At 34.4% G+C, this 21,102-nt stretch overlaps 1 protein-coding gene across 7 annotated transcripts in view; it reads left to right on the forward strand.

Moving 5' to 3' along the window:
* The window catches only part of LOC136032777 (kazrin-like), a 161,104-nt gene that overhangs the window by 42,027 nt on the left and 97,975 nt on the right, over nt 1-21,102 (forward strand). For all 7 annotated transcript variants that reach the window (XM_065713132.1, XM_065713130.1, XM_065713133.1 and 4 more), the window contains 2 exons: nt 2,351-2,557; nt 4,938-5,065. In XM_065713132.1, the coding sequence (XP_065569204.1) occupies nt 2,351-2,557; nt 4,938-5,065 (335 nt within the window). The remainder of the gene's footprint in view (nt 1-2,350; nt 2,558-4,937; nt 5,066-21,102) is intronic.

A 21,102-nucleotide genomic window follows, 5' to 3' on the forward strand; every position in this document is an offset into this window, starting at 1 on the left:
ACTTCCTGAAAGAATTCAGAGAGCTAAGGGGGGGGGGTTGCAAGTGGACGCTGAACTATGTCTCCGGGGAAGAAGATAAATCGAACGGAACTATTTGCATCCAATTTATTAAATACCATATCTACAATACCTCAGAAGCATCTGGTGTGACGGAGTTGAAATTTTCAGATTAGATAGATAGATAGATAGATAGATAGATAAGTGTATTTCAAAAACCCGTGGGCCATATACACAAAAATATAAATAAATAACAAACAAGCAAGGAAATTAACAACAGTACGAACACGCACAAAAAACAGAATTTAACGCAAAAAGTACCTAATCTAACTACAAAAGAAATTAACCATATAAAACTTTTTCTTCTTATTAAAGATTTATCTATATATACTCCCACTCGAAATATTGTGGTTGGGTTACTATTTTGTAGAATACCCGGAAGCATCAAATTAACTCCATGCAAATAAATTTCCCGTAAATCCAAAAGCACCGGTCATTTCCGGAGAAAATGATCCAAGTCTTCATCTTATTGGCGATTATTGGCGTTAAGAAAGTTGGAAATGGCAGGGCGACTCGAAATTTTATGTTGGTGGCGGGAGTGTTTTCTGTTACAAATATTATGTCTTAACACACCTAAACACTTTTGTACTGAAATTTATTATGGGAGTTTTAATCTATTTGCTTCTAAGTGGCGGCGTAAATTAGACGACAATATGTGGTACCAGGCTATCAAAATAGCGCGACTGCAATTTTTCAGGAATCACTTGGACAATGAACTTGAAAATTATTGAGAACCTATAGGGGGGGAGGTCGGACCTCAAATTTGGACTTAAAGTGGGGGATCAGGGGGTTGGGGCTAAAATCTTACTGTCTGATCTAACTATGCGTTTTGCACTTTTATCACCTAAGTTCAATTCATAGTTAAGTATTGATGTAAATCAAGAGACAGAACGTTTTTCCAGGAGAATCCAGGCTGAAAACAGTGTAATCTGCAATATCCTGGGAATGGCATTCGAATTAAGTTGCAACTTTTAGGAAATGTTAAGGTGGGAGAGGTGTTTACTTCCAATCATAACTTGGAAAGGTCTACGGATGTTAGTTTATCTACATTATCTCAGGAACAGCTTGGTGAATCATGCTGATATTTTCAAAGGATGCTGGAGCACCAAGAAGACTGAAGTATTTTGATTTTAGGGCAGGGACAGAGGCTGACCGAAAGAGTTAGGTTGTCGAAATGTATCCAGGTTATCGTATCCAGGGTATCCAGGTTATCGTATCCATGTATCCAGGATATCATATTTGTGTTCAGAGGGTGGGTTGTGGGGGCCACCAAGTGTGTGTCTCCCATCCACCTAAAAGTTTTGGTATTCTTAGCATCAGTGGAACCTTGAATCTATTTATACTGAAGTCATGAAGCAAATCAAAATACGTTATATTCTCACCAGCTATCAAAATAGCGTATCTGCAGTATGTCGATGACAACTATGTGGTTGCAGCTAAGACTTTCAGGAAGGGTTTGGGAGTGCAAAAAGATTTAAAATATTATCTTTATGGAAGGGAATGTGAGTTCAAAAACATTTTTGTTTCCTGAATGGTGGTTTCTACGACAAAAGGAACGATGATTGCTTCTTAAAAGTTTGAAAACTTATATTCTTAAGCTACTGGGCCAAGTAGCTTATGCACAGAGAAAAACTTGAAAAAATTAGTTTTGTCAGAAAATCGGTCTAAGAAGTATTTTCCTTGTCATCTAGGACTCTCAAAACTTTTGTTCGTCCAAGTTACTTGACTTCGAATATTTTTATCATTCCAGAGTAGCATATTAAGGGACTAAGGACCTAAAATTACAGGGCCTTCAATTTATTTCTCCAGTCAGCTTAAAAATGAAAAATCTTGAGCTTTTTGACCAGGTGGACCTCTATCCAGAAAACAGACTCAATACTATTTTGGATATATCAGTTACCCAGGCCGGACAAGTGGGTAGAATTTTCTTTTGTCTGTGATAGACTTGTAACTTACTGAAAATTTAGATAGGGCAAGTCTCAATCTAAATTAGAAAGTAATCAGTGTCTAGACTAATTCGTCTAAATAGAAGAAAGACTTCAATGAAAGAAAAAATATTTTTTGGTTATATATGTAAAACTTGAAACTGGGCAAAAAATCTCCTTTTTGACAACTAGTCTAGGCTTGTCATCTTTGTAGCAGCTATAGACAATTTTTCTGTGGCTGTTACGCTGACTTTTATGACATGCTACCAAGGAAGGTCTTACTTATATTATGATTGATATCGCTCGGTTTGGTCTGTTAGTTTACAATATATGTATATATTTTTTTTAATGTTGTTGTTGCATTTCAGAACTAGAACATATCAAGAAAGAAGACAACAGCATTTACGAGGAAATGTCTAGAATGAGGAGAGACTTTAACAGTTTAATGAAAGAAACAGATGATGCAAAAAAACAATCTCAGCCTCAAGTACAACATTCCAAAGTCTCTGAGGATTCACTTCACATCATCAAAGGCTTAGAAACTGACCTGCAGAACGCTAGGGATGCCTTAGCAGGTATATTAAATACAGAAAAGCAAGCTTTTTCAAATGAAATTAGAAACCGACATTAAAGCGTAAGAGAAATAGATAATGTATCATATTTGGGAGGGACAGCCCTTAACCCCCAAGCTGTATGCTAAAGTTTATAGCGCTTTAAAAATACTTCTTTTTCCGAATCAACGGTCTTTACGTTTGCTATTACTACTACTACTAATAACTCACCGTAGAACCAAGCCGCATGAGGTCAACACAGCTACGCACATCACTCCCCCATCCCAATCTATTCAAACTCTCCCTCTTTACACCCTCCCAAAAAGTTCTAATTTCCCTTAAATCTTTCTTTACAAATCCTCCCACCCCAACCGAGGAAGATCTGCTTTCCACTTATCCATTGACGGTTGGCCGAAAAGGACGATCCTTGGCAATCTGTCATCCTTCATCCGCAGAACGTTCCTAGCCATCTCAGCTTTTCACTCACTATAGCCCTAGAAAGTGGGATTGAACCTTAATTTTCGTACAGTTCATAATTTTGTAAAGTATTTAACAGTTTGAAGTCAGAAAACAATTCTTAGTTCAAAGTACGCAGAATAATTGTACCTAACACATTTTGCATGCATACCCGCTATACTTTATCCCCCCTCCCAAATGAGCAATATATAGCCTAAATTTTTTTCTAAAGTAACGAAGAAACTAACGAAGAAACCGGTTTATTCTCGAGTTTGATACATCGTAAACTTGAGTAAATGGCGTAAAATACACAAGTACCAGAATTTTCCTGGAGAGAGAGCTGTATTTCCCGGTATTTTAAAAAACGATCAGAAATTAAATTTTAAAAACAAGTGTTTTCAACTGAAAGTAAGGAGCAATATGAAAACTTAAAACGAACAGTAATAATTACGTCTACGACAGGAGTTGCCCCTTCCACAAGACCTTACTCTTTGCGCTAAAGTTTTGACTTTCTGTCCTAATTCCTTCAGAACGATTCCTGAAGCACAATGGCGGTCCAATAAAAATAATAAGCTTTGTTTTAACATTCTAAAAAAAATTTAGCGTAAAGAGCGAGGTCTTGAGGAGGAGGCAACCCCTTTTATATACATTATAATTTCTGTTCATTTTAAATTCTGATGTTGCTCCTTACTTTCTGTTGAAAAAAACTTGTTTTTTGTTTAATTTAATTTCTGACCGTTTTTAAATAATACCGGGAAATCTGGCTCTTTCGCCATGAAACATACCGATACTTGTGTATTATACGCCACTCACTCAAGTTTACGATGTGTAATAATCGAGAATAAACAGGTTTCTTCGTTAGTTTCTTCGTTATTTTAGAAACAAATACGGCTATATATTTTGAAATTAGGGGGGGGGGGAGTAAAGCATAGCGGATCTGCCAGTAAAATGTGTTAGGTACAATTATTCTGCATATTATGAAGTAAGAATTGTTTTCTGACTTCAAACTGTCCAAACACTTTAGCCCCCCCCCCTTATGTGCAAATATATAGCCCAATTTATATATGCCCCATCTATTCTGTCAATTTTTTTGTCTTGTCTCACGCTAAGCTGAAAGAAATTAATGAAGAAACCGGTTTGTTCTCGACTTTTCCACAGAGTAAAAAAATCAGATCAATACATTTTATTTCTTCTTTATTTATAATTCAATTGTCAATAGAATTATACATTAACGTGGTGAGCTTCGGATTAGCTCTTATATTTCTGGTACACAACACGGACAGGAACATTAATCACAGGTGCAAACGTACGATTTGGGGGCCTGGCCCACAGAGCTCTCCTGATCTCAGGACCATTTTTTTTATGCAATTTCCAATATTGTTCATTACAATTTTCCAACAATTATTGGTTGGAAAGTTTTATTTAATAAAGCTTATTAAATAAAACTTGTTAAATAAATAATAAGTTTAGATTTTTTAATAATTTTGTTGAAAAATTATGAAATTGAATAAGCATTAATTAAAATACTAAAACAATTAAACAGCTTATTAAAATAATCGTAAAAGAAATTAACATAAAATTAACTTATTAATCTAATGATTAAAACTTATTTAATAAAGTATTTCTCGGTGCAAACTTTATGCATCAACAGTAATTTGTGCTGGCTAATTGATATTTTTCTTTTTTCTTCTTTTTCTTTTCTCTTGTAGTTTTTTTTTTATTATTATAGTAGGCTGCTATAAAGAAAAGAGTTTCTTTTTTGAATCGACCACTTTGATAAATAAACTGAATCGAAAAAAGTAATGGTGCTATTGAAAGTATAACTGAACAAATCGATGATCAGCTTTATTGGTTATTTGTTATTTTGGTACTTTTGTCATTTATCAAAATCTCTTAAAAGCAATATCGTTTATTAAAGCTGTACGGTACTTTTTATTTTTTATTTTAGTTTTGAAAGCTGATAGAAAGAGGCTGAAAGCGGAAAAGTTTGAATTGCTAAACCAAATGAAACAACTTTATGGAACTATAGAAGAAAAAGAAAAAGAGTTAAGGACGTTCATAAGAAGCTTTGAAATGGTAGGTATAAATGGCAGTCCATTTAAAACTACACCAAATTACAGACTTGAATTTTTATTAAACCAACCAAAGAGCCGGTCGGGCAACAGGCAAAAAAAACAACAAAAAAAAACACAACGTTTGCTCTTTTGAGAAGATAAGAGAAAGTATCTTGCCCCTTTTCTCGCGCATAAAAAAAAAAAAAAAAAAAAAAAAAAAAAAAAAAAAAAAAAAAAAAAAAAAAAAAAAAAAAAAACAGGAGACAGATAATTCCAAGTCCTCCTACCCCATTCTCCCTAAATTTTTTGAAAATATCAAATTTTTTTTCATGTAATCTATCTATAACATATAATCTATATAGATTATATGTTTTATCTTTGGATTTGCTGAAGGTATCTACCTGTTATCTAACATCACGTGATCGCTTACAGGATTAAAAACGAAAACTGTAGCGTATTTTGATTACTTCATACTGCTTAGTGAGGACAGAGACTTACTCATTCCATAATAAGAAACCTTTTCTTGGCTTCAGGCCTCAGGCACCCCTTGTGTAACATTTTTTATTTCTTTTTGCCATTGTTTTTTTTTATTAATGATTTGCTGGGACTTGCGGATATTTTTTAGCCCTGTAAGGCAAAACAACATAATTTCGAGCGTTAAAGGCTCACCAAAATATTTGATTTGAACCAGCAGACCTGCTAAATTTGGCTGAATTTTTGGTAAGGTCTTCACTGTGCACAAACTGTCTATCCAGCTTATTTTGGTAGAACATAATGCATCGAACGCTCTTAAATTTTTGCTGGAATCAGACAGTTCGTGGTACCGAACTGTAAGTAAGGAGTAACTCAACGGAATAGTAACCGAAACTCTAAAAAACGGGATTTTGACATCAATACATACTTCAAAAGAATTGACTTATTATGCTGATTCCAAATATATAAGATTCATTGAGTTTAGTTTTACTCATTAAAAGCTACGAGTATTAGAAAAATTGCCTGACTATCAAAAATAGGGGGAGACAAAACCGAAAGGTCAAGAAATCTTATTGGAAACTGCACCATCAGATTCAGCGTATTACAGAATGTTACTGTAGTGGTTTCAAGCTCCCATCTGTAAAAATGTCGAATTTTGTACTTTTGGTATAAGAAAGATCACGGATTAGTGTCTATTTGTTTGTTTCTTTTTTTGTTCTTCTGAGGAGTGATCATATCGAGCTAATGGTCTTAGAAGATTGGAAGAGGGCTCATTTGAAGGGGAATTTAAAGTTCTAGTGCCCTTTTTAAGTAACATTAAAAATTGAAGGGCAACTAGCCTCCTCTGACACTTTCTTTTCCCCAGAGTAGTTGAATCAAAATTGTTATATAGTCATTTTGTCCAACATTACACATATAATAGATATGCCTTTGGGGATAACATGACCCCTTCAGCTCCTGGAGAAAGTTCTGTAAGTTATGAAACCATACTGCAGAGGTTTCAAGCTCCGATATACAAAAGTATGGAATCTGGTATTTTTTGGCAGAAGAAAGATCAAGGATGCGTGTTTACTTGTTTGTTTGTTTTCTTCCCAGGGGTGATTGTATTGAGCCAATGGTCCTAAAAGATCAGGAGGGTTTTCATTCGAAAGGAAATCAAAAAATATGGTGCCGTGACCGAAAAAAATTGAAAGGCACCTAGCTCCCGCTCCCACGGTTGTTTTCTCCCAAAGACATCCGGTCAGAATTTAAAAGTTAATTTATTTCAGCATGGTTTAAAGATCCAATAAATGAAAAGACCCTCCATAGTCCCTAAGGAAAGGGCTGTAAGTAAAGCAACTTGCCCATACTAGTCGCGCATAGTATTTGTTACGGGAAATATACGGAAATTTCGGGGTATTTTCTGAGGGGAAGGATGGAATTCCCCATAGGGAGAATTTTCATCAAGGAGGAAATTTTCTGGGCGAATTTTTCGTGAGATTTATTACACATGAAGAAAGCTCCTTGCATGATTCGAAAAACAGTTAGAAATTAAAAAAAAAAACCTGAAAGTAAGGAGCAGTATTAAAATTTCAAATGAGCAGAAATCATTCTGTATATATGGGGGCCATCCCCTTTCACAACCCCTGTTCTTTACGTCGAAGTCTGACTTCCGGTCCCGATTCTTTAGTAAAAACTACTCAAACATAGGGGCTGTTGACTTTCAACGAGAAGCATTTTTAAAGAGCTTTAAGACTTTAGCGTAAAGATTAAGGGTTAAGGAAGCGGCATCCTCCCTCATATACAGAATAATTTCTGTCTGTTTTAAGTTTTAATGTTGCTCCTTACTTTCAGTTGGAAAAACGTGTTTTTGATTTGATTTCTGATCATTTTTTAAATAATACCGGGAAACGTGCCTCCCGTTCCATGAAAAATCTCCCCACGAAAATTCCTCAATGAAAAATGACTGTCGCGTAGAATCCTCCCCACTGGGAAATTCAGACAATTTCATTCTCACTGACAATTCCTCTGGAAAATTTCTGGACAATTAGACCACGAAAATTCTCCTTAGCCTACTTTCATTCGAAAAATGCTTTGATTTTTATTTGATTTCTGATCATTTATCAAATCATGTCAAAAATCCCACTACATAATTTTTTTTTTAAGGACCTCACTCCTCCAATGGAAAGTTTCTCCTGCAAAAAATTCCCCTGTGGAAAATTTTCCCATGAAAAAATTACCAAGGCGATTCTAGTCCCGCTTGAAATATCCTCCTGACAATTCCTCCCGAATATCGCCACCTCTAAAATTGAGTCGCCAAAGAGAACGTAAAACAGGTAGAAGAAAATCGTGCAGAAATTTTGACATTCTATGATTTCTCCCAGAAAGTTTACCCCCCCCCCCTCTCCCTCAGAAACTTCCTTTTCCATGAAAAATTCTCCCCGCGAAGAAAAAATGTCTTTCCAAAAAATGTCTGTATACTTCCTAATAACAAATTATATAAGTAAACAATGGCAAAATTTCATAAATTACAGCCAAGGGTTCTGCCATCTCCAGAGACATTGTACATTTAAACTATGCTGAACAAAATGATTATCTCAAAATTTTGATCTGATTATCTTCGAGAAAAAGGGGAGCGGAGAGGGGCTAGTTGCTATGCAGTGTTTTTGGTAACCTAAAAATGTCCCTAGAACTTTTGATTTCCGTTTGAATGAAGCCTCTCTTGATCTTCTAGGACCATTGATTCAAAATAAATAATAAAAAAACACGAATAAACACACATCTGTGATCTTTCTTCTGGAAAAAAGTACAAAATTCCACATTTTGGGAGCTTGAAACCTCAACAGTAAGGTTTCTGATACCCTAAATCAGATAGTACAATTTTTGTTAGGATTCTTTGAAATTTTGGGGATGTTTCCTCCGCTCCACCTGTTGTTTTTCTCTAATATGTTTTTTTTTTCAATTGTAATGTAAATTTCCCCCTTTGTAGCTTGTGATTATCATTTTCAAATAAAACAATATCTTTTTCCGTCTAATTATTCCTCCAGATTCCTTAAAAGTCAATAGAAAGTATTTTGCCCATTGATTAATTATGGATACGCTTGTGTAAATGTACGGTCGTCCCTTTCATAATTAATTGAAAACAAAGTTGTGACTTATTTTTACAAACAATCAAACAGTTCGTGGTAACGAACTGTAGTAAGGAGCGACCCGGCTCAATAGTAAACGAAACTCTAAAAAAAGGAATTTTGATGCTAAAATATACATCAAAAGAATCATATTTTCATGCTGATTTTAAATATATAAGTTTCATCAAATTTAGTCTTTGTCATCAAAAGTTACGAGCCTGAAAATATTTGCCTTATTTTAGAAAATAGGGGAAACACCCCCTAAAAGTCACAGAATCTTAACGAAAATCACACCATCGCATTTGGCGTATCAGAAAACCCTATAGCAAAATTTTCAAGCTCCTATCTACAAAAATGTGGAATTTCGTACTTTTTGCCAGAAGACAAATCACGGGTGCGTGTTTTTTTGTTTTTTTTTCCAGGGGTCATCGTATCGACCAAGTGGTCCTAGAATGTCGCAAGAGGGCTCATTCTAACGGAAATGAAAAGTTCTAGTGCCCTTTTTAAGTGACCAAAAAATGGAGGGCACCTACGCCCCCTCCCACGCTCATTTTTTCTCCAAAGTCAACAAATCAAAATTTTGAGATAGCCATTTTGTTCCGCATAGTCAAAAACCATAATAACTATGTCTTTGGGAATGACTTACTCCCCCACAGTCCCTGTGGGAGGGGCTGCAAGTTACAAACTTCGACCAGTGTTTACATATAATAATGGTTATTGGCAAGTGTACAGTCGTTTTCAGGGGATTTTGTTTTGGTTTTGGGGGTGGGGTTGAGGGGAGGGGGCTATGTGAGAGGATCTTTTCTTGGAGAAATATGTCATGAGGGAACAGAAATTCAATGAAAAGGGCGCAGAATTTTCTAAAATTACTATAAAAAAAAACAATGAAAAAATAAACATGGAAAAGTTTTTTCAATTGAAAGTAAAGAGTAGCATTGAAACTTAAAACGAACAGAGATTATTACGCATATGAGGGGTTCTAAAAATACTTTAGCATAAAGAGTGAGGTATTTATGAGGAGATAAATACCTCGCTCTTTATGCTATAGTATTTTTAGTAATTTCAACTATTTATTCTACGGCCTTTCTGATTCAGGGGTCATTCTTAAAGAATTGGGACAAAACTTACGATTTAGTGTAAAGAATGAGGTATTAACGAGGGTACAAACCCCCTCATATACATAATAAAAATTAAAGAATATAAAAGTGTGTTACGTAAGTTAATTCTTAAGTTACTTATATTTTTTACTAATAAAAAAATTCGTTAAAAATTAAAATTTATAGTTACCTTTTTATGTAATCGAAAAAAATTGCATGGCAACTAGGCCCTCCTTCCCCATCCATTATTTCTCAAAATCGTCTGATCAAAACTAAGAGAAAGCCATTTAGCCAAAAAAGGAATTAATATGCAAATTTCATTTTAATAATTTATGCGTGGAGAGCCAAAATCAAACCTGCATTAATTCAAAAACGTTCAGAAATTACATAAAAAAACTAGTTTTTTTTAACTGAAAGTAAGGAGCGACATTAAAACTTAAAACGAACAGAAATTATTCCGTATATGAAATGGGTTGTCCCCTCCGCAATCCCTCTCTCTTTACGCTAAAGTTTGACTCTTTGCCACAATTCTTCTTTTTAAAACAATTAAAAGCTTTAGCGTAAAGAGCGAGGGATTGCGAAGGGGACAACCCATTTCATATACGGAGTAATTTCTGTTCGTTTTAAGTTTTAATGTCGCTCCTTACTTTCAGTTAAAAAAATTAGTTTTTTTTATGTAATCCTTATAATAACGTAAAGAAATTTCTAATCTTAGCCACTTTATTCTATTCTTATCACAAAGGTGGGAATGAAATTAAAATGATCTTCAAGATTCCTGAAAGTGACTTCAGGTAAAAAAGGACCATACCGTTTAACAAAACACCTTAGGAACAAAACACGCGAATACCATAAAGAAATTCGGCTCTTCAATTTCTTAGATACAAGTCATTACAAAAATTCTCTATTTTGTCTTTTCAACGTCTTCCAATCTCTATAAAACTTCCTCCTGTCTTTTTTGAAGTCTGGTAAAGATTCAACCTATGTCCAGTGCATGAGTTACACTTTATTTTATCTTGTATCTGATGTGCGTACATAGAAACATAAAAGAGCAATAAAAGACAACAACCATCTAATAATTATTTAAAACGTTTGAAATAAATGCGGTTATGAATCGAAAGATTAGTGCTATTTTGCAATTAAATTAAAAAAACAATTTTTTTCAACTGAAAGTAAGGAGCAACATTATAACTTAAGACGAACAGAAACTATTACGTATATGAGGGGGTTAGCCCCCTTGTCAATACCTTACTCTTTAAGCTAAAGGTCGAATTTTATTCCAATTCTTTAAGAATGACGCCTGACTCACAAAGGCCGTTTAATTAGAATAAATAGCTCTTTCAAAAGTACTAAAAAAAACCTTAGCGCAGAGAGTTTCGCCTCTCTCCTCAACTTTTTACACTTTATGCTAAAGTTTGATATTTTCCTTGCAATTCTTTATGAACAATTGCTGAACAACTAAAGTTGATGAAAAGGAATAAAAAACTGTTTAAAGTACAAAAACTTTGCCTTAACCAATGAGAAGTTGAGGAAGCAGCCTCTCATATAAAAAGTATTTCCTCTTCGTTTTGACTTTTAAAGATGCTCTTTACTTTCAGACAAAAAAAAATTAGTTTTAATTACATTTTTTAAAGACTTAATATTTGGAAGTCACCAAATTGAATATTTTTATTCCTTACTTACATACCTTGATAGTGGTCTTTTAATGGGCAGTATTGTTCCCACCCGTGAATCTTCATTCAGCATTAAAGGATTTTCACCCATAATACTCCTTTGAAATGTTAGACTTTTAATTGTTCAAGTGAATACCTCCAAATGCTGCTTTCGATTTATGCCACATGCAAATCTCGTTTCCAAATATTCATATTGAATACTTGATTTAGTTCACAGCATTTCATTTCCCTCTCCCCTTCTTTGATTTCATTAATAAACATATGAAAAAGTTTGCCTAAGAACTGAAACTGCATTCTAATATGATTGGAGTTTTCCCATCGTCACAAATCAGTTTTCCGGATTCCTTATTTTCATAATTACAAAGTAATTTATTTCTCTGACAGTATTAGTTGACTCGTTAAATCTTCGGTAAATTAATTTCCTTCTAATGTTAGATAACTAAATCATTTTTGAGGCTGTTGGAAAGAAATTTCGAGATAAGAAGAGACAATTTTTTGAGTACCCGAGAAATTTTAATGAAACGAAGAAATAAAGTATCAAAAAAAGTATAGCACTAGCGGATTCTTGAAAAATTAAATAAAAAAAAAACAAGTTTTTTTAAATGAAAGTAAGGAGCGACATTAAAACTTAAAACGAACAGAAATTACTCCGTATATGAAAGGGGCTTTTCCTCCTCGACACCCCGCTCCTTACGCTAAAGTTTTTTATTGTTTTAAAAAGTAGAGTTGCGAGAAAAAATCAAACTTTAGCGCAAGGAGCGGGGTGTCGAGGAGGAAAAGCCCCTTTCATATACGGAGTAATTTCTGTTCGTTTTAAGTTTTAATGTCGCTCCTTACTTTCATTTAAAAAAACTTGTTTTTTTTTATTTAATTTCTGAAAGTTTTTGAATTAATGCATGTCTGATTTTGGCTCTCCGTACATAAATTACTAAAATGAAATTTGCATATTAATTCTTTTTTTGGCTAAATGGCTTTCTCTTAGTTTTGATCAGACGATTTTGAGAAATAAGGGGTGGGGAAGGAGGTTCAATTGCCCTCCAATTTTTCGGTTACTCAAAAAGGCAACTAGATCTTTTAATTTTTAACGAACGTTTTTATTAGTAAAAAAAAACGTAACTTAAGAATTAACTTACGTAACAAACGTACATAACTTACGTAACTTACGTTACGTTTTATCCCAATTCTTTAAGAATGACCCCTGAATCAGAAAGGCCGTAGAATAAATAGTTGAAATTATTTAAAAAATTTTAGCATAAAGAGCGAAGTATTTATCTCCTCCTAAATACCTCGCTCTTTATGCTAAAGTTTTTTTAGGACCCTTCATATGCGTAATAATCTCTGTTCGTTTTAAGTTTTAATGCTTCTTCTTACTTTCAATTGAAAAAACTTTTTCATGTTTATATTTTCATTGTTTTTTTATAGTAATGCTAGAAAGTCCTGCTCCCTTTTCATTGAATTTCTCTTCCCCCATGAAATACTCCTCCAAGGAAAGATCCTCCCATATAGCCCCCTCCCCTGAACCCCACACCCAAACCAAAAAAATCCCCCTGATAACGTCGGTACACTTCCCATTAACCATTACTGTATGTAAACATTGGTCAAAGTTTGTAACTTGCAGCCCCTCTCCCAGGGACTGTGGGGGGTAAGTCATCCCCAAAGACATAGTTATTATGGTTTTCGACTATGCGGAACAAAATGGCTATCTCAAAATTTTGATCCGTTGACTTTGGGAAAAAAATGAGCGTGGGAGGGGGCCTAGGTGCCCTCCAATTTTTTTGGTCACTTAAAAAGGGCACTAGAACTTTTCATTTCCGTTAGAATGAGCCCTCTTGCAACACTCTAGGACCACTTGGTCGATACGATGACCCCTGGGGAAAAAAAAACAACAAAAAACAAATAAACACGCACCCGTGATTTGTCTTCTGGCAAAAAATACGAAATTCCACATTTTTGTAGATTGGACCTTGGAATTTTTTCTATAGGGTTCTCTGATACGCTGAATGCGATGGTGCAATTTTCGTTATGATCCTATAACTTTTAGGGGGTGTTACCCCCTATTTTCCAAAATAAGGCAAATTTTCTCAGGCTCGTAACTTTTGATGACAAAGACTAAATTTGATGAAATTTATATATTTAAAATCAGCATAAAAATCTGATTCTTTTGATATATCTTTTAGTATCGAAATTCTGTTTTTTAGAGTTTCGGTTCCTATTGAGCCGGGTCGCTCCTTACTACAGTTCGTTACCACGAACTGTTTGATAACTTCCATCAAAGTTTGCTTCCTTAAAATGATTTAAAATAAAATATTTAAGAAAAAAATCAATTTCGCCTCCAAATGTTTTAAGAACTGAAAGATGTACTTTTTTTTGCTATCATATAATTTTTGCTACCCTTAGGTGATAAGGTGATAAGGCTACCTTTAGGTGATTAGGTGATATAAGGTGAAGGCAAATCGTACTTAAAAATACATACATGCAAGCATACTTATCTCACCCTTCCTGCGTAACATTCTTTTATACAGTTAAATAGAAATAGTTAATCAAATAATCATATATTAACAACTTAATATCGTTCACCTTGCATTAATCTCGTAATCCATTTTGATCATGGCATTTAAAACAGCTCTTATGTACTAGTTATAAAATTTTGATATAAATAATATAAAAAAAGTCCTTGCTACCAGGATAAGTTATTTCTTAAGGCTTAAATAAAAACGTAGTGATGGTCTTGATGTTTCGTGACTATTCCACAGCAGCTACTATTTTACCACCACCCATTTCCACAGCTCTTATTTACTTGTTAAAAATTTTCATACAAATAATAGAAAATAATTTACTTGCTACCAGGATATATTATTTCTTAAGGTTTTAAATGAAGACGTGGGGATGGTCATGATATTTCATGACTATTCCAGAACAGCTACTATTTTACCACCACCGATCGCACTTAAAAACAGCTCTTATGTACTTGTTACAAATTTTGATATAAATAATATAAAAAAATTTACTTGCTACCAGGATACGTTATTTCTTAAGGTTTTAAATGAAGACGTGGGGATAGTCATGATATTTCATGACTATTCCAGAACAGCTACTATTTTACCACCACCGATCGCACTTAAAAACAGCATACTTGTTTATGTACTTGTTACAAATTTTGATATAAATAATATAAAAAAATTACTTGCTACCAGGATACGTTATTTCTTAAGGTTTTAAATGAAGACGTGGGGATAGTCATGATATTTCATGACTATTCCAGAACAGCTACTATTTTACCACCACCGATCGCACTTAAAAACAGCTCTTGTGTACTTGTTACAAATTTTGATATAAATAATATAAAAAAATTTACTTGCTACCAGGATACGTTATTTCTTAAGGTTTTAAATGAAGACGTGGGGATAGTCATGATATTTCATGACTATTCCAGAACAGCTACTATTTTACCACCACCGATCGCACTTAAAAACAGCTCTTGTGTACTTGTTACAAATTTTGATATAAATAATATAAAAAAATTTACTTGCTACCAGGATACGTTATTTCTTAAGGTTTTAAATGAAGACGTGGGGATAGTCATGATATTTCATGACTATTCCAGAACAGTTACTATTTTATCACCATCCCAGGTCATCAATTTTAATCCTAAATAATCATCTTCCTGACAACAAGATTATCTTGTTATAGATTGCATAAAATTTTTTATGATTTTGTTGGTACATAAAATAATTTTAAGCGTGGTGATCGAGAATTGATTACAAAATTTATGAAAGTTCAGTAAATATTAACACTTCATGTTATAATATTTTATATTAACTGCAAGCAATGTATTTAAGCAGGGAGGGTGCAGGGGTGTGTAGACCTTTAAAACACATTTTTTCGGGGCTTCAGTTGAAAATCGTCTTTTTTGGCATTTTTATTGAAAAAATTATGAAAACAATAAAATTGTTCCCCTATTTGTCCAAAAGAGCTCCCCCCCCTACATTGTCATGAATTGACGAAAGTGAAAGCGATACTGAAACTTAAAACGACCAAAAATTACTGTCTTGTAAATTATAAGATGTATATAGCCAAACAAGCTGAAATAAAATGACTCATGATATCTCCTTATCTTCGTGGAATTTCCGAAAACTAGCGCTTTCCTGAAAACACAAAACTGACGCGAAAAAACACTACGTTTTCTTAGAAGTGGGGAAGTCCTTTACTAGCCTACAGAAAATAAAAAAGTAATCTATAAGACTCTTGATAGCTTTCCACTCTGCAAAAATATAAATAATTTTTGGCATACAATTAGAATTCTCTAAAAATGTCCAGCAAGCTCAGTTTTCAGTAAAGCTCACCATTAAACTTGCACCGGAACTGCTAGGATTTGTTACCCGGCATTTCCTACGTTATTCTAATTTATTTCTAATGCTTAAATAGACCAGGGGTTGAATGCTAAGACAAGCTGAGTTCTCTGCTGCGCAGAGAATATTGAAGTGCCAACTTTTGTAATTATAACGCCACGTGAAGTTCTTGTCATCCTGGCATCAGCTTTTGCAACTCTTAATGCAAAAGTAAGCCTTTGCCTAGATCAATTGAAGCTGCTTAATAGTTCTATCGTTTTGGAGGCTGCTCTGCCCCGCCTCACCGAACCTAATTCCGCTGGACCCACGCTTGCGAAACCGTCAGTTGCCATTGTCCTTAGAAACCCACCACCCGAACTCGTGGATCCGCTCTCACGTAAGGATAAGCTCGACTCACTTGCTGGTCATGAGGGTCTTGTCTCGGTAAAACCTAGCCCTAAGGGAAAGTACTGGTTCATGGCCACTTGTGATAAACTTTTGGGTATGTCGCATCAATCATGTCCAACTTGCCGGATACTAGTGTTAATCATAGATCAAAAATCGCTTGGTATAGTGAGAAACGTCCCTAGTGGCACTGCTTTTGTTGATTTTGAAGCAGCATTCGCACAACTTGTTAAGGCAACTCAAATCGGATCTTCACGTGCCTTTTGGCTTGAATTTTTGGATCAGGCTGTCCTTGATAGTGCTCTTAACTCGGGATTTTGTCTTGGATGCGAATTTTTTCGAGTCGCTGTTTACAAAGAAATTTCCAGGTGCTGTTTACGATGCCGAAGCACCGGACAAATGGTAGTCGATTGGCCGCTTTGCCTCTCTGCAATAAAGTGCTCTAGATGTAGAGGATCCTATAACATTACTAAAAATATATTACTAAAAAAATATTACTAAAAAATAAAAACCTATCCTAGCACCTGAACTCGCAAAACCTCTAACAATTTATTCATTTCGCTCACACTTTCATCTGATATGCTTAAATCATCAGCATAATCTGAATCCAGAAGTTTTTCCTCCCCATTTGATTCCGTGATCTCCAATTGCCTTTCCTGTGCTCCTTGAAACGAAGTCCATCAAAATGATCCATATAAAAAGGGATAGAACACAATCCTGCTTAACTCCTGATTTAATTCAAAACCAGTTGCTAACCTCATTTCCTACCTTATTTGCAGCTGTATTATTCTCGTACATAGCACAAATCACTTTAATGTATTTGTCTGGTATACCATATAAAAACTAGATCTTTGCTAAAGCTCTTCTATCAACAGAATCGAACGCTTGCTCACAATTGATAAAACTGAGGACCAAAGGTGTTTGACAACGAAGGGACTTCTCAATTATCAATCTAAGAGTGAAAACTTGGTCGACACATCCTCTTCCTTTTCTAAAACCGCACTATTCTTCTCTTAAAACTTTGTCTACAGCATCTCTCAGTCTAAAAAGTATAATATTACCAAGTAATTTGCTACCTACAGAGACCAGACTAATGCCTCGATAATCACGACACTCAGTCTTGTCACCTTTCTTATACAGTGGTTTACTTAAGGTTTTACAAGTAGGTGCAACTCGTGCTGATAGTAACCAAAACTCTTGAAAAAAAAGACATTTTGATAGCAAAATATGCATCAAAAGGACTGAATTTTTATGATAATTCCAAATCTGTAAAATTTGCTTTGTTTAAAACTCACCCGTCGCCCATAAATTTAGCTTTATTTCTCCTATAAACTTCGCCGATGTGCCCATTAACAATTACCAGTGAAACTTTTCATAATATTCAAAAAAGGGGAGGAAACACCCATGAAAAGATGTATAATCTAGATGAAAATTATACCAATAAACTCAATAGATCAGAGAACCTTATTGCTGAGGTTTGAAGCTCCTAACTACAAAAATGCAAAATTTTATGTTTTTTTCTGGAAGGCTGGTCAAAGAAACGTTTTTATTTGTCTGTTTTATTTTTTCCCCCAGAGAGCTTATCTATCAAACTAATAATCCTCAAATATTATGTGTGTGGGGACTCCTTTCAATATAAAATGAAAATTCTATTGCCAAATTTAAGGAACAAAAGAAATTGTTTCACAGCAGAGCGATGGTTTCTACTGTTTTAAGATGTAAAACAACCCCTGCAGTCCGAAAAAGGCCAGCGTAAGGTTATTTCCTCCAAGGTTATTTACAAGTAACACGTGGTTTTCTATGCAAGATATTTTGTCTTCATGTGTTATCTTTAGAAAAAATTCAGGTTTTGTAATTACTTTCGAGAAAATTTCAAGTTCGTATTTACTTCAAAATTTATAATGCAATATATGAATTTAGATTCCAATTAGAAAATAATTCTTTACGTAAAAGTCTTGGTTATTTGTTTTCTTCAAAATGCATTGTGTCCAGCGTATGTAATTATTATCTGTCCACTATCTTCCAAATAATGTTTACACTTCCATAGATTAGTCTGTTTCAATTCTCCCCCATGTCATCGTTGGGAAACAAGCATCTTGCATTTCCTTGCCTACGATTTTCCTTATTCATGAATAGAATTCTATTCAGGCTCCTCCATGCTTTCACAATTTCCAGGGGAAAGCGTATCCCCGAGGCGTCAATTTAAAGTTGGTATATGAAACATTCTTCAGTTTGAAACTTGCTTGAATTTAGTTGGAATAAGACAAAAATAAATGCTACTAAAGCTTAAGCAATGAAGCCTTTGATCCAAATTTTTTATTCTAGTATTTGAACTTAAAATAGAAACGATTTGTGTTAACCAATAACCTTTCTCCTTGTATTGCCATCAACTTTATAAAGTTAATTAGTACATCAGTCTATTTTTTGAATAGTGTATACGTAATAAATCTATGAACATAGTGCATAAACACAAACTCATAAATGCTCTTACTTGCATAAACATTAATGTCAGAAGTTTTTTTTCTCTTCAGTTATTTTTTTTGACGAATTAAAAAAAAAGAATCCGTGAGTCTGAGAAGCGATAGATGAACCTGGAGGCGCCTGGTCTCATTGTTCTCCAACTCTTGGTAAGAACCATGTTCTTACCAAGTAAGTAAGTAAGTAATTAAACAATAATTGAAACAAATATTTTATGGAAGAAAAGAAAAGAGGGATACTCAAACCTAAAAAGAGCAGAGATAAATCCATATAATACGTCAAACTTTACAAGGAACAGAGGTTGCTACAACTAAATAAATGACCAAAAACGAATAGAAGTTCAATGCACAATAAAGCAAAACTTAAAAGTAACTGAAATTATTATGAATAAATAAGGCTTAAGATTTGTGTCGCTCTTTCTTAACAGTTGATCAGATGTCTCTGATCTACTACTACTGCTACTAATAACTCACTGCAGCACCAAGCCGCCTGTCCGGGACAATGACATTTGGCGGACTTATCAGGTAGCAGACCGGATTAAATTAGAAATAGTCGTTTACCCGATTCGACCATCTGGGGGGAGTGGGGGGACGGTTAATTCGGAAATATTAGAAAAAATGTTGTATTTTTAACTTGCGAAGGGTTGATCGGATCTTAATGAAATTAAATAAAAAAAAAACAAATTTTTATAACGGAAAGTAAGGAGCGACATTAAAACTTAAAAAGAATAGAAATTACTTCGTAGATGAAAGGGGCTGCTTCCTCATCAATGCCCTGCTCAATCTAAAGATTGACTCTTTCTATTAACTTTACTTTTTAAAACGATAAAAAACTTTAGCGTAAACACCGGGGGGTTGTTGAGGAAGCAGCCACTTTCATATACGAAGTAATTTCTGTTCGTTTCAAGTTTTAATGTTGCTCCTTACTTTCCGTTAAAAAAACTTGTTTCTTTTATTTAGTTTCTGAACGTCTTTGAATCAATGCATGTTTTGATTTTGGCTCTCCACAGATGAATAATTAAAACAAAATTTACATGTTTATTTCTTTTGGCTAAATGGCTTTTTCATAGTTTTGATCAAATGATTTTGAGAAAAGAAGGAGCGGGGGAGGAGGCCTAGTTGCCCTCCAATTTTTTGGTTACTTAAAAAGGCAACTAGAACCTTTAATTTTTTACGATTGTTTTTATAAGTAAAAGATATACGTAACTTACAAATTAGCTTATATAACGAAGTTCCGTATTCTCATGTTTTTAGTTCGTATATGAGAGGGTTCACCCCCTCATCAGTACCTCGCTCTTTACACTAAAGCTTAAATTTTGTCCCAATTTCTGAAGAATGACCCCTGAATCACAAAAGTCGTAGAATAAACAATTGAAATTACTACAAATACTTTAGCGTAAGGAGCGAGGTATTAGCAGGATGCAAGCCCATCATATGCGTAATAATTTCTGTTCGTTTTAAGTTTTAATGCTGCTCCTTATTTTCAGTTGAAAAAACTTTCATATTTATTTTTTCATTGTTTTTTTTTAATAATGCTAGAAAACCCTGCACTCCCTTCATGGAAATTTGCTTCCCCCATGACAAATTACTCCAAGGAAAGCTCTCACAAATATTCCCCTCTTCTCAACCCCCCCCCAACCAAAAAATACCCCTGAAAACCTATGTAAACTTCCAAAAAACCATCACTATATGTAAGCGCAGGTCAAAGTTTGTAACTTGTAGCCCCTCCCATGTAGACTGTTGGGGAGTAAGTCGTTTCCCAAGACATAATTATAAGGTTTTTCGACTACACTGAATAAAATGGCAATCTCAGAATTTTGATATGGTGACTTTGGGAAAATACTTAGCGTGGGAGGGGGCCTAGGTGCCCTCCCATTTTTGGTCACTTAAAAAGAGCACTAGAACTTTTCTTTTCCGTTATTATGAGCTCTCTCGCAAGATTCTAGGACCACTGGGTCGATAAGATCACCCCTGGGAAAAAACAAACAAAAAACAAAAAAACAAACATGCGTGTTTATTTGTTACTAAATAAAAAAAAAACAAGTTTTTTTTTAACTGAAAGTAAGGAGCGACATTAAAACTTAAAACGAACAGAAATTACTCCGTATATGAAAGGGGCTGCTTCCTCATCAACGCCCCGCTCTTTAAGCTAAAGTTTGACTCTTTCTCTCAACTCTTCTTTTTAAAACAGTAAAAAACTTTAGCATAAAGAGCGGGGCGTTGATGAGGAAGCAGCCCCTTTAATATGCGGAGTAATTTCTGTTCGTTTTAAGTTTTAATGTCGCTCCTTACTTTTAGTTAAAAAAACTTGTTTTTTGTATTTAATTTCTGAACGGTTTTGAATCAATGCATATTTTTATTTTGGCTCTCCGCAGAGGAATAATTAAAACGAAATTTGTATATATATTTTTTTTGGTTAAATGGCTTTCTCATAGTTTTGATCGAATGATTTTGAGAAAAAAGAGCGGGGGAGGAAGCCTAGTTGCCCTCCGATTTTTGGC

The sequence above is a fragment of the Artemia franciscana genome, chromosome 11, assembly GCF_032884065.1.
Source record: "Artemia franciscana chromosome 11, ASM3288406v1, whole genome shotgun sequence".
Taxonomy (NCBI): Eukaryota; Metazoa; Arthropoda; class Branchiopoda; order Anostraca; family Artemiidae; genus Artemia; species Artemia franciscana.